This window comes from Mustelus asterias, chromosome 3 (genome assembly GCF_964213995.1).
Source record: "Mustelus asterias chromosome 3, sMusAst1.hap1.1, whole genome shotgun sequence".
Taxonomy (NCBI): domain Eukaryota; kingdom Metazoa; phylum Chordata; class Chondrichthyes; order Carcharhiniformes; family Triakidae; genus Mustelus; species Mustelus asterias.
In genome coordinates this window covers 44,851,676-44,866,635 of record NC_135803.1, presented here as the reverse complement: position 1 = coordinate 44,866,635, position 14,960 = coordinate 44,851,676, and the positions used below count along the sequence as shown (strand labels likewise).

The 14,960-nt window shown below is 41.1% G+C and overlaps 1 protein-coding gene across 1 annotated transcript in view; it reads left to right on the top strand.

Annotated features, from left to right (window-relative positions):
- The window catches only part of plch1 (phospholipase C, eta 1), a 77,641-nt gene that overhangs the window by 49,150 nt on the left and 13,531 nt on the right, over positions 1-14,960 (top strand). Inside the window, exons 14-18 of the mRNA XM_078203612.1 lie at positions 3,452-3,549; positions 5,325-5,504; positions 7,989-8,096; positions 10,509-10,633; positions 11,800-11,884. Coding sequence (XP_078059738.1) covers positions 3,452-3,549; positions 5,325-5,504; positions 7,989-8,096; positions 10,509-10,633; positions 11,800-11,884 — 596 coding nt within the window. The remainder of the gene's footprint in view (positions 1-3,451; positions 3,550-5,324; positions 5,505-7,988; positions 8,097-10,508; positions 10,634-11,799; positions 11,885-14,960) is intronic.

Here is a 14,960-nt window from a genome sequence, read left to right as displayed (position 1 = left end):
ATTCCTTGCTAACTTGTAGCCCTCAATCGAGCCATCTGAACCTTGTTTCCTCATCCCTACATAAGCTTCCCTCTTCCTTTTCACAAGACATTCCACCTCTTTCGTGAACCATGGTTCCCTCACTCAGCCATTTCCTCCCTGCCTGACAGGGACATACCTATCAAGGACATCCAGTAGAAACATAATGATGGTTGCGGGTGCAGCCCCCACACTAATAATCAAGTGGTGTACATCCTCCAGTTCCTTGAAAAAGTTCCACTTTTCATTAGTTCCTTTCTCTGACAGTTTCTGTTCCCAACTTATGCCCCCTAATTCTTGCCTAATCGCATCATAATTACCTCTCCCCCAATTGTAAACCTTGTCCTGCCGTACGGCCCTATCCCTCTCCATTGCAATAACAAAAGACACCGAATTGTGGTCACTATCTCCAAAGTGCTCTCCCACAACCAAATCTAACACTTGGCCCGGTTCATTTCCCAGCACCAAATCCAATGTGGCCTCACCTCTTGTCGGCCTATCCACTTTTTTAGGAAACCCTCCTGCACGCACTGCACAAAAAGTGCCCCATCCGAACTATTTAACCGACAAAGGTTCCAATCAATATTTGGAAAGTTAAAGTCCCCCATGACAACTACCCTGTGACCCCCGCACATATCCATAATCTGCTTAGCAATTTCTTCCTCCACGTCTCTATTAATATTTGGGGGCCTATAGTAAACTCCTAACAACGTGACCGCTCCTTTCCTATTTCTAACCTCAGCCCACATTACCTCAGTGTGCAGATCCCCCTCGAAGTGCCTTTCCGCAGCCGTTAAACTATCCTTGATTAACAATGCCACTCCTCCACCTCTTTTACCAGCTTCCCTACACTTAGTGAAACATCTATACCCCGGAACGTCCAACAACCATTCCTGTCCTTGTTCTACCCACGTCTCCATAATGGCCACAACATCGTAGTCCCAAGTACCAATCCACGCCCCAAGTTCATCTACCTTGTTCCGGATGCTCCTTGCATTGAAGTAGACACACTTCAACCCACCTTCCTGTCTACCGGTACCCACCCTTGACCCTGATACCTTCCCCAATACCTCACCACCCTCACTGACTTCTGGACTACAACTCCTTTTCCCACTCCCCTGACAAATTAGTTTAAACCCCCCTGAAGAGCCGTAACAAATTTCACTCCTAGGATATTGGTGCCTCTCTGGTTCAGGTGCACCCCGTCCTGTTTGTACAGGTCCCACCTTCCCCAGAAAGTGTTCCAATTATCCACGTATCTGAAACCCTCCCTCCTCCACCATCCCTGCAACCACAAGTTTAACTGCACTCTCTCCCTGTTCCTCAACTCGCTATCACATGGTACCGGCAACGTACCAGAGATGACCACATGTTTTGTCTTGGCTCTCAGCTTCCAGCCCAGCTCCAGAAATTCCTGCTTTAAATCCCCGTCCCTTCGCTTACCTATGTCATTGGTACCAATGTGTACCACGACTTGTGACTGTTTCCCCTCCCCCTTCAGAATCCGGAAAACACGGTCTGAGACGTCACAGACCTTGGCATCCGGTAGGCAACATAGCATCCGTGAGTCTCTTTTGCTGCCACAGAACCTCCTATCTATCCCTCTAACTAACGAGTCCCCAATAACTATTGCCCTCCCGTTCTGCCCCTTACCCTCCCGAGCCACAGAGACGGACACAGTGCTGGAGATCCTCTCACTGCGGCTCACCACTGGTATGTCATCCCCCTCAACCGTATCCAAAGCGGAATACTTGTTGCTAAGGGGAACGACCACCGGGGATCCCTGCACGGACTGCTTCCTCCCAGCCCCTCTCACCGTCACCCATCTGTTTTCATTCCTCGGAGTAACTGTATTCCTAAAGCTTCTGTCTATGGCCACCTCTGCATCCTGAATGATCCTAAATTCATCCAACTCCAGCTCCAGTTCCCTAACACGGTTTTGGAGGAGCTGCAGATGGGTGCACTTCCCACAGATGTAATCAGCAGGGACACTGTCGTCGTCCCTCACCTCAAACATAGTGCAAGAGGAACATAGCACTGCCTGCACGCCCATCCCCTCTAGATACCTTGCCAGTACCAGGTAGAAACAGCAAAAATGAATTAAACTCACCCCTGCTCACCCTTTCTGCCTAAGCCCTGTGAGCCAAAGCCTTATACCTCACACTCTGCTTCCCACGCACTCCACTGCCCGCTCCCGACGCTGCCCACTGTATACTGCAGCCTACCTTTTATACTTCACGTGCTTAAAAAACCCTTCCCAGACTCCTTAGCAGCCCACTTCCAGTTTTCACTTTAAACTTAAAATACTACTGCAAAAGTAAAGGCCAAAAAAAAACACACACTAGCTGACTAATTAAATAAATAAACAATTCAATTAATCTCTCACCAGCACTGCTGCATCCAATCACTCCCTCTCAGCTTGCTCCAGTGGAACAATGAGGGGGAACCTCCCAGGTAACTGACTTTTAAAGTTAAAATAAAAACCCTTCCCAGACTCCTTAGCAGCCCACTTCCAGTTTTCACTTTAAACTTAAAATACTACTGCAAAAGTAAAGGCCAAAAAAAAAACACACACTAGCTGACTAATTAAATAAATAAACAATTCAATTAATCTCTCACCAGCACTGCTGCCTCCAATCACTCCCTCTCAGCTTGCTCCAGTGGAACAATGTTGGAGAGGTGTGCTGGTGTATCCAAGGGTGAGAAACATAATGATGGTTGCGGGTGCAGCCCCCACACTAATAATCAAGTGGTCTACATCCTTCATATCAATCTGCTTTTTGTTTATTTTTCCAGATTCCCAGACCACTGGAGTCAACTCTCCTTTCTGATTTTTTTATACTTTTCTTTTTGCCTCTGCCCCTTGGATATGCACAAGCTCTATCTCCACTGTCCTTTACTTCTCTGATTCTGTTACGATGGTCTCCTTTAGCCTCTTGCTGATATCACTTTTTCCAGTTCTTCACCCAAGCACTTCATTCACACGTTATTCTATTTTTCCCCCTCTTCCCTCCCTTCTTTCATTTATTTTGTTCTTTTTTACCTGATGTACAGCTATAATACCTTCCAGCCCTGAGGGATCTTAGACGCGAAACACGAGAAGATTGCTTCATCATAAATGGTGCCAAGTCCGAGTATTTTCAGCTTTCTTCTCTTTCAATTTTAAAATTAGGAAGAATCTGATTCCACCCATAACTTTTTAAAATGGAAACAGTAGAAGTCATTTTGACATGAAGTGTTTTTAAAGTGGTCTCCAGAGATTTGGCTACAGCAATCTTACAAAGGACCACTTTAAAGAACAAAATTTAATTGAGTTGTAAATGGAATTATTCAGCTCACTAATTGACCTTTCTTCCAGACCAGTGTTGGATAGTTTGCTGGAGTTAAACTACTTTTCCAATCATCAGTAAGTTTTCTTTGTGTTTTTACGTAGAATGGGCCACCGCAGGAAAACAGTGAAACTCTACCGCGGGCTTTCTGATCTGGTTATATACACCAACTCTGTGACTTCTCAGGATCTTCTAGGGAAAGGTAAGCAGCATTTGTGAGGCTCTCGTGATCAAAAAAGAGTTGAATTTCTGAGACCCAATTTTTAGACAAAAAATTAGGTGGGGGGAGGTGAGGTTGACAATTACATAGGTAATGTTTTCAAGGGGCTTACTTTCAACTAAGAGATAATACGGAAGCCATCGCTGAGACGTATGGAAACACCAATCAGCACACTTATTGTTTGGGTGCATGTCTGAATTGTCCTAAATGGTGGAACTTTTCTTTGCTTTCAAGCAAGGTACCAGGGCTTAATCACCCATGAACTTTGAACAGGGCATGGAACTCCCAGTCTTTCAGGTAGCATGGCACTCAGTTCCAGATTGATCTGTTTTTACAATGCACATTAGATGTTAGGTGACCGTAATGACCTGTCAACATGGTGCTCCCACCAAAATCCCATAGAGGCATTGAACTTAAGCCCAGTCCGCAACAAGGTTTCGTCAGGTTGTGCTCCCTATCAGAGAGCCTCCGCCAACCCCCACAGCCTGGGAGAGGAAGTGGTGGCAGGGGGAAAAAAAGCAAAAGGCCAAGCCATTGGAAAATGTCACATAATTACTGTTTTAAAGAATTGGTGTATATGAAAAAAATAAGGATTTTGTCACCAAAAGTTGGGGATTGATGTATATGTGAAAAATTAAGGATTTTTTGGGCAAAGGTTGAGAGTTGACATTTACACACAATCGGCTGTCAATCAAATATTTATGGTATGCATTCTTACTATGAAAGATGCATTTGAAATAGTTGTAAAATCCTATTAAAGAAAATAAAATTCTGTTTGAATGCTTCAAAATCTGGATTGAGCTTTGAACAAAAAACTGCAAATAAGCTTGCTACTGATTAAAATGACCTGCTAACACCATAGGTAAAACACTTACTGCACAATCTGATCGTCAGTAATATATTCACTGCCACAGCTTGTGATGTGAATTTAAGCTTGTGATGAATTCAAGGTTGTTTTGCAGCACTAAACATTTGTGACAATCATTTTTTTCATTTATTCATGGGATGTAAGCATTGTTGGCAATGCCACATTTAGTACCCATCTCTAATTGCCCTTGAGAAAATGGTGCTGAGCTGCCAGCTTGAACTGCTGGGTAGGCCCATCCACAGTGCTGATAGAGCAGCAATTTCAGGGTTTTGACCCAACTACAATGAAGCAATGCTGATATAGTTCCAAGTCGAGGATGGTGTGTGATCACGTCAATTCTTTGACCACTTGTACCCTCCATCATCTGATCTCTCACTTTTTCAAAAACATTTTGAGTGAGATCTTCCAGTTCTTCATGCTGACGGGGTCTTCTGGCCCCGCCGATGGCATTCCCCTGCCGTGGGTTTCCCAGTGGCATTGGAAGGATTGAATGGCAAATCCCCTTGACAGAAGATCTCGCTCCCGGCCAATGGCGGGCTGCCGAGAAACACGCCGGGGGGGGGGGTGTTACTGAGAATCTCAATGTTTTTTCTGTCAAAGGCTTTTCTGCCAGTGTTTTTCCTGTCACTCATCTTTCCTCAAAGTAATGATTCATTGTTGTGCTAATGCATTGACTTACTGTCCAGCACTTATACAAGTGGCTGTTGTTTAAGCATGAACCTAATCAGTGGCAGCTCTTATCTCATACTGAGATGATTGCACTCATATTGAGACTCCCTCTGCTTTTAAATTTGGTAAAGTACACAAAGATGAGATTGTCATGGTTGTTGATGTCTTCATTTTATGTAAGGTTCTGTCCCCAGTTAACATTCTAAATATGCTCAAACAGGTCCTGCAGGGAAAGTTTTGTCTTTAAGTGAGACTCAAGCCAACCAACTTTTACATCAAAAGCCTGAATACTTCATCCGTTTTAACCAAAAACAACTCACCCGCATCTACCCATCTGCCTACAGAATAGACTCGAGCAATTTTAACCCACAAGAATACTGGAATGCTGGCTGTCAGATGGGTAAGTATGTTAATGATTTTAAAATCGAGTCTCTTCCAAGAGCAAACTTAATACAATTTAGTTTGTTTCCTCCTTCAGTTTGACCATATCACATACTATCCAAATACAATTCCAAGGTGCAGTCACTCCAAGAAATCTGGAGCTGCTCGTCGTATGACTTGCTTTTGTAAATGTTTGACAACCTTCGATAATATTTACTATTTGAATAAATACCAGTCATCAAAGTTTGAAGTCTTTGCTCCTTAGATTCTTATCTATCGTGTCTCTCTTGTATCTGGAGCAATCTGCCTCTCATTTTAATCCATGTTTACTCTGAAAGAGCATTGTTTTGCCAAATTGTGAGTAACCACATTGGTGATGTAATAGTTTACCTATTGTTCAGATATCCAAAAATGATATTTAATTAACAATAGGTGGCTCGATCCTATTTTCAGATTCCTATCTTAAAATTGTTATATGTTTAAGTGCTTATAAGCAAAATTTCAGCTGTCACTGTAATTACTCTATGGCACAAAATCATCTCTATAAATGTTGTGTGACAAATATGAATTAAAAATAATTAGTACCATTCAGTCATCCATGAGAGTCAAGGTCAAGATACTAGGTTACAAGAGGAGAATAGTGTTGAGGTTGAGTGGAGGGGAGAAGTGTCTGTGCCTGTTATAGATGGTGTACTGGGTTTCCCCACAGACTTTGGGGTTTGACAGGTTTTCTTGCGCTTGTTTAAAGAGTGTTTAACACTTGGAAAAGTTTTTATGATGAAAGAATGCATTGCAAAGTGTTTCACAGGTTGGTGTAGTTAATCTTGATGGCTAAAAATGAGCTACCAAAGCTACAGAATGGAACTGCTAGATGACAGGCATTGGTTGGCCAGGCAGGCACACTGGATCAGCAGGTAAGTGGAAAGGCACTTACTGCCGAATCCATCAGCTTCTCACCTCAGTTTAGCTGGCATGATCTCTGAGACCAATGTTCAATTTCATATGGGGGTGAATACAAAATGTAGCGCACAATCTCATTATTACGTTTAAGGTGCCAACCTGCCTCTTGGAGCAGTTTGGCTGCCAACTGCCACCCCAGCCCACCCTGCTTGTGTTGAAATAGATTGAAAATCAGCATGTCGAAGGCACATTAGGTTCAGGGTTTAGACTTTTAGTAGTTTAACTTCCCACCAAACCCACATTTAGCCTTTTTTGATGCAAAATTTTCCCCATTGTGTCTATCACAGAAACCCTACAGTGCAGAAAGAGGCCATTTGGCCCATCGAGTCTGCACCGACCACAATCCCACCCAGGCCCTACCCCCATATCCCTACATATTTTACCCGCTAATCCCTCTAACCTACGCATCTCAAGACACTAAGGGGCAATTTTAGCATGACCAATCAACCTAACCCACACATCTTTGGACACATCTCACATCTATGAGATAACTTGAATGTTTTATTAAAAATTAATGCCTTGCATTTAAAGTCTAAAGTCATCGATGGGCATTCGTGTGCAGAACAGACCAACTTGGGAAAATGGTAAAAATTGGCACCAGTTTGCCTAAGCTGTGGTGAGGCCAAATATTTACTTTTAAAGTGACCAAAACTGGTAGCATGCTCATCATTATGTCAGAGGAAGTACTGGCAAAGACCTCGCCAACTCTGTTTCAAAAATGCAACATTAAAGGAAAAGGAAGAATAATAATATTTAAGGAACCATCATGTGACATTCCAATGCAATTAGAAATAAATAGGGGATTTACTATCAGTGTTACCTATAAGCATCACAGACACAAGCATCACAGATACAAGAGTTCAAAGTTTTGAGTAGAAATATGATGGACATATTGGGCAAGATTTTCAGGCCCCACTCACTGGCAGGATTTTCTGGAGCTGCTCATCCATTGTGGTGGGGCCTGAAAATCACCGCCATTGAAATGAGTGTATTGATTTATTTCCTGTGTTGCTGCTCCCTGACAAACCCTATTAGAAGCTGCTGATGAAACAAGTTTAAAGGGAAGGAATTAACTGAATCAGGATGTACGCTGGTAATTCCACCATACCTAATGTTATAGAAAAGAAAAAGGGTAAAGTAAGGTGCTTTCCTGGAACTGATAAATTACCTAAATTATTGCAGCACATGCATTACAGATGTCTTCTGACCCAAAATGAAATTTAAATATTTTGGTCCCTTCGCCTCCTGTTTTAGAAAAGACTATTATTTTTTTAATGGTGGGTGGATTGAACAAACTGTTTCTTTCAGATTTTTTCTTTCAGATTTTTTCTTTCAGATTTTTCCGATTGGGACATTTCAGAATTGTTAAAATGAACTGTTAGTTCAGAACCAAATAAAAGCATTAACTTTTAACATTTAGCCTTGCTACAGCTTAATCTGTACAATTATTCTGTAGACAATTTCATTCTTAGAAAGTAGCTATTGAAGTAATGAAAAGGGAAATGTTCTGTTTGTGATTCTGGCATTCTGTTTGTATCCACAGTGGCATTAAATTACCAGTCTGATGGTCGAATGATGCAGCTAAACAGGGCACTATTTACACTGAATGGAAATTGTGGGTATGTCCTAAAACCTCAGTCGATGTGTCAAGGTATTCTGCCATTTAAATTTTCACCTATTTCTTACCTTTTTAAAGAATAAAGGATAGGTGGTAGAAGATTCCATTTATCTATAAACTTGAAGCAAAATAACCTTAAATGCAGTTTTTTTTGTACCCCTTCGTAGCTTAGTAATAGAATTTTGTCAACCCTTTTAATATTGCACCTCCTATTTAGGCTTGGTATCAATTTGTGTCAGATTATATTTATATGAAATGTATTGGAATATTTTTCAATGTTAAATTCACGTTGTAAATATATTACTTCCTGTGGACTACTGAAATTAAATGTTACTGTGTGAATGTTGGGTAAACTAGGTAGCTGCAAAAATGATCACCTTCGTATGGGGAGTTGTAACCACTAAATGGCATTAAAAATATGTTTTAATATTTTATTTTACAACATAACTTTTGATGAATAAAGGCAGGTTTACAAAGCAGACACGTATATTTTTCCTGAAGGATACATTTTTTTTAAAGGGATGCAGGTACAGAGTCTGAGAGCCAACAAAACAGTAGTTAATTTCTGCTGTATACAGTTTGTACAATCTGATTGTACTGGCGATCAGTTTTTTGTAATTTAAAAAATGAGCTGTCTCATTTCCTCCTGCAGGAGTTGTTACCAGAATCTTTTTTTAAAAAGGGCCAGTTAATGTCTGCACTTCAAGAGCTATTAGCTCATGTTTGAAAGAATCTGAACAAATTGGATCTATCTGAAAACTCCTTGGCCGTTAATAAGATTCCTGCCATGACTACTTTTCTGTTCCAACGCTTTCTAAACATAAGCATATGGGGCACTTGCATTTATCAATCGAGGTATAGATTACAAAAGCAGAGAAGTCATGTTGGAGTTGTATAGAACTCTGATGAGGCCACTGCTAGTGTACTGTGTGCAGTTCTAGTTGCCTCATTTTTGGAAAGATGTGATTGCACTGGAGGGGATGCAGAGGAGATTCACAGGATGCTGCCTGGGATGGAGCATTTAAGTTATGGAGAGGTTGAACAGGCTTGAATTGTTTTCAATGGAGCAGAGAAGACTGAGGGGCAACCTGATCAAGATTATGAGGGTATTAGACAGAGTGGATAAGAAGTAGCTGTTCCCCCATTGAAGGGTCAAGGTGAGGGGCAGGAGGTTTTGGGGAATGTGAGGAAGGTGGTGACGGTCTGGAATGCACTGCCTGAGAGGGTGGTAGAGACGAGTTGCCTCATATCCTTTTAAAAAGATGTGGATGAGCACTTGGCACATCATAGCATTCAAGGCTATGGGCCAAGTGCTGGTAAATGAGATTAGGTGGTAGGTCAAGTATTTCTCGAGTAGATGTAGACTTGATGGGCTGAAGGGCCCCTTCTGCACTGTATGATTCAATACGGTTTAGGACTAATTGAATTAAAATAAGCAATGGAATTGATTTTAACCTCCAGTTCGGAATTATGCCAAATGAGTGTCTGGCTTGTCTGAGAATGGCAGCTGGGAAGCTCAACCAATTTTAATGGCCTGGCTTCATTAATGTGTCACTGGCTGACTTTCCGACAGAAACTATCAGGAGTGGACAAGAAGCTCCTGCCTGATCATTAAAACTGAATGGCAAGAAGCACTGCTGGAGACCAGAGCCTGAAAGTATCAAAAAGCATAGATCAGAGTCTTGAAGTAGGAAATGAATGGTCTTAGTGATGGGGAGGAATTGGAGGTTCAGAAGTTCAGCAGAAGTCAAGATAGAAGACAGGTTGTGAACAGTCTGATTCAACTGGAGACAGTTACTAGGGAGGTGCGTAGATTCAGTCACACAGATTGTGGTGAGGGCCAAAGACAGTGATTTCTGCCCAATCTGTGCCAGCTTCAGGTGGATGTCCTTTGGTGACTGCAATATAATATTGCAGTCAGCCTGAGTGGAGAGCAGCAGTTAAGTCTTCCACTCCTTTTTAATTCCCCTCCTCTTTCAGTTTCAGTGGGAATTTGTTTGGTGGGAATTAAGATTCCCCAAAGCTTTTCAGATTTCATTTTAGAAGTTAAAGCAAACAACATTTTAATATAATTTTATGAAATTCCATTTTAAACAACACAACATCTAGCTAATGTTTTGCGCAGAGGCATCCCATACAGATACATAATAGCAGATGAAAACTTAATGCACAATAATTTCTGGATGGTTGTCTCTCATTTTTGCCAAGTCCATTTTATGTAGTAAAGCAGATGATGTGCAAGCATCTCATTGGAGTTTAATAGTTGTAGCAGATGCATTTTGAGTTGTGCCAAGTGGAAGCAACATACGACTAAATTAGTTTGACCTGCATACCAATATTGACAAGCTGTTGTGTTAAGTTGAAATCTGTTTCTCTTAAAGAAATCATAGCTGATCAATTAAATCCTGTGGCTGTTTTTTAAACTGTATTAAATTGCGGTTTTAGATGTTTTTAATCCATTCTCCGAAGATCCTCTGCATGGCCATCCAAAAAAGCAGCTAACTCTGAAAATAATCAGTGGGCAGCAGTTGCCAAAGCCACCTCATTCCATGTTTGGGGACAGAGGAGAGGTAATGTAGTTTCACTGGGTTGCTGGTATAGATTTTAATCATTGAAATACAATTCATGCTTCTACAATCCCTACTTTGATTCATCTTTCCAAAAAAAGTTCTCATTTAAGGCGAATTACCAACACAGCTCCAATTACGGTGATGGTGGTATTCTTATCCAACACAAATGTTTTAATAATTCATTCAAGGATGTGGGTGTCACTGGCTAGGCCAGCATTTATTGCCCATCCCTGATTGCCCTCGAGAAGGTGGTGGTGAGCTGCCTTCTTGAACTGCCGCAGTGCGTGTGGTGTAGGTACACCCACAGTGCTGTTGGGGAGGAAGTTCCAGGATTTTGATCCGGTGAAGGGGACTAGTGTGTTCCAGAATGGAATTATTCCAGTGGCTACTTTTCAGTTTCCACAAAACGATTTGGCCTTGGTACTGAGACCAAATTGAAATGTAACGATATAGAACTATCATTTCTCTTCACTGAAACAGCATTGAATGTACATAAATTAGCCGTTCTGTCCAAATGGTCCATGTCAGTGTTTACACTCCGCGAGTCTCACCAACCCCTCTTCATCTCACCCGATCAGCACACTCTCCTGTTCTCCTCTTCTTATACACTTACCCATAACTCCTGTCAACATTGGTCCACTTCGCTTGCTTGAAATCTTGTACAGACGAACCACATGTGCACAATAACCAGAAATACCAATTCTTCACACTTTGTACATTTAGGACTGGAAGGTGTTCTAAAGTTTTATTAGTCACAAGTAGGATTACATTAGCACTGCAATAAAGTTACTGTGAAAATCCCCTAGTCGCCACACAGATCTCTGATACAAGGTAGAACAAACAGGTAAAAAATGAACATTCGTGAAAAATAGCAACACTGACTAAACAAATTATAAATGTAAAATAAAAATAGTAACCATTTGAGCTGTTGATACTTTACCTATTGTCTTGCTAAAATTAATGGAGGGAATATAGCCCCTGGTTCCAACAGTTATGTTTCTTGTGACATGTACAAATGGTCTCTACTACAGTGCATCTATTGCTGTAATATAATATGTAATTTCTTCTCTTTATTGTTTTATTTCTTTAAATTGAGTAAGTAAATCAGCTGACTCTTAATAACATATTCACATGTTTATGCTTTTCACTTGCTTGATCTCCAACAGATAATTGATCCCTTTGTTGAAGTGGAAATCATTGGTTTACCAATTGATTGCTGTAAGGAACAGACCAGAGTGGTGGATGATAATGGTGAGTTGTTGGGGCTTATGTGCTGTGTACATATGTTCTTAAGTGGTGCTGTTTCATAAATGAAGAAACAGAGGCGTGGTCGGCACCTTTGGCTCAAGTCTGCATTGTTCAATTAGCCACAAATGTTTGTCCTGCCACCTGTTTAAATTCATAGGATAAAAACAGAGTTTGTGTATAATAAAGTTGTGGACATATCCTTTTACAAAAGCATTTCCTAGTTGCAATAAAGATCATCATCTGGGGTCTGCCACTCTTTACCATTACATTTGCCATGCCAACTCGCCCACGTCCACCATGGGCAGAGCTCTGAACTTTATTTTGTTTCATCTACCCTTGTTTTATCTACCCTATATTTAAAAATAAACACTGTCATTAATAAAAAACTCACTGAATACATTTAAATTCATTCAAGTACTCAATCCCTAATAAAAACAAACATTTCCTTTGAGTATTTGATCCTATATGAAAGCTAATATTTGTCTTCATAGCCTCACATCAAAACTATATAAGCACGTGAGGCTATCAATGGAGTGTGAACTTCCAGAGCTCCCCACCTCACTATGAAATGATAGGGTGTGGAATGCAGCACAAATCTTATAAAGGTAACCCTTGGGCTTATGTCAATAGACAGCTAATGAATCTTTAAGCAACCACAGGCTGTATTTTTTTTTAATTCACGGGGCTTAGGAATTTAAATGATTTGACAGCTTGATAGTTTCACTGTGTTTATCCACTTTCTATGCACAGCCGTATCTACTCTCAAACCCAAGGGGCACGTGACATCTGACAAAGGGAACCTCACTTCTCTCAAAGGCATATCTGCACCTCTCAAAGAATACTGTACCTCTTCTAATAACTTTGACAACTTTAGGCCTTTATCCTCATAGGTCTAAAACCCACGAGTCATGTTTATGGCATCTCAGTTGCGCCTATTTGACGGCAGCTGCACATTTACATGTGCAGCCACCTCCGTGAACCATGGGTGTGCGAACTACAACCTGTCCCCATTTACCTTCCCCGCGCCCCCCACCCCAGTGAGAATGTTTTCTGAATCTGGAAGAAATTGAGAGATAGCATAGGAATTTGTAGCAATTGGTAAAAAAATTAGGATCCTGGGATATTGCAGTTCTATTGAAGTGCAGTTGCCATTTGAGAGGTACAACTCAATGTGACTGATTTCAGTCACTCAAATTGCCAGCAATTGTAAGCAAATAGTCACTTGGCAGTATAGTATTGAGGATTGCTGACAAAGAAGACATGCTTCTCGTGTGTAAATTGTTATTGAGATTTGGTATTCTTGCGAATCTGTCCTGATGAGTGCAAGACAAAAAGCTTTGATAGCATGTCTCTTCTTTTCAGCAATACTCAAATTGTAAGTGACTTGATAAATCTACTTTTGTTTGAAAGTGACTTAACCAATTAAGGCAAAACATGATGCTTTGAATCATAAAATTTAGGAAGTTTATTGATGAAAATGTATACTTAGCAACTTGAGCCAATGACTTTTTTAGCTTCAGCTGGTTGCACATTCTGTTGAAGTGTAGGCCACAGGATTCACCTTCTGAAGTTGCTGGTCTGGTCTTGAACCCACTTGTCAAGATCGTAAATTAGTTTGAACTATTCAATGGCTAGCAACAAAAGTTTATAGAACCTCTCGATGACGATCATAGTATGTTAGAGTCAGACCATCATTGATTTAATGATTGGCTAGGTAAATTTCACTTGCATCTTCCTTCTTGAGACCGTCTATCCTCTGTATTTCATTTTTATTTATTCTTTCATGGGATATGGGTATCGCAGGCAAGGCCAGCATTTGTTGACTGTCTGTAATTGCTCTCGAGGTGGCATGCTTGGCCATTTCGGAGGGCAGTTAACAGTCAACCACATTATTGTGGTCTGGAGTTGCATGTTGGCTAGACCAAGTAAGGACAGCAGATTTTCTTGCCTAAAAGACATTAGTGAACTATTACTGAGACTAGCTTTTAACTCCAGATTTTATTAATTGAATTTAAATTCCACTAACTGCCGTGGTAGGATTTGACCCATGTTACCCAGAGCATTAGTCTGAGCCTCAGGATTACTAGCCCAGTGACGTTAGCACTATGCCATCATTTTCCCCTATCTCTATTAGGATCTCTAACAGGAATTGTTTGTCTCTCTTCCCACACCTAGTGGCGCATAAGGCAGACTGTCATCTGATTCCATAGCGAATTTTACCTGGGACAGGTCGTTAGCCTGTCGCCAGACTTGTACTTCGAGGAACATAGCTCCACACGAAGTGTGGCTGTCCAGGAGACTCTCCTGCTCTTACTGTCTGCTGTTGGTGCGTTGGAAGAATTTTGCAGGTTGATACGCAACCTGTTAACTGCATTATGAATGCATCTTCCTTAGCCATCAAAGTCCTGGGGTGGGACTCAAACCCAGAGCTTCGGGCTCAGAGGTCCAATACGCCACAAGACCTCCTTGTAATAGGAATACAATGAGATTAATTCTCGCTGCTTATTAATCAACTCTTCCTGAATGAAGCTAGACTCTTGAAGACCATAGCATACTGGCTCACTGACCTAATCAGGATTGTTTGCACAATTCCAGCTAAAACTGCACTTTTGGAGAGAAAAATTTAAAACTTATACAATGATTATACATTAATATGTAAATAAAAACCTAGGATCTTTGTAATATCATTATCAATTTCATTGATTTTAACTCCATGAAGGTGCATTCCTTTTACCAGTGACCTGTTTCATGACCGGTCACGACTCCATTGGTTCCCAACCAGCATGCCGTGAAGACCCCTCCAAGTGTGTCGCAAGAAACGATTCAAAATGATTCAAAGTTCATATAATTAAACTGAAATTAATCTTCATCTTGAGCTCTGTGTGGTTGGCATCTCCAGCACTAGCTGGGAAAGAGCCACAGGTGCACAGTTTAGATTTTTTATGTTGGTCAGACCCATGCGCATGACCAACGGGACTTGATGCTGAAGGCAAAGGTCCCATGTGCCTGCACAAAAATCAAAAACTCAAAAGGGGCATAAAAACCCTGGGAGAAATGAGGGAGAGAGACAGGAGAGATT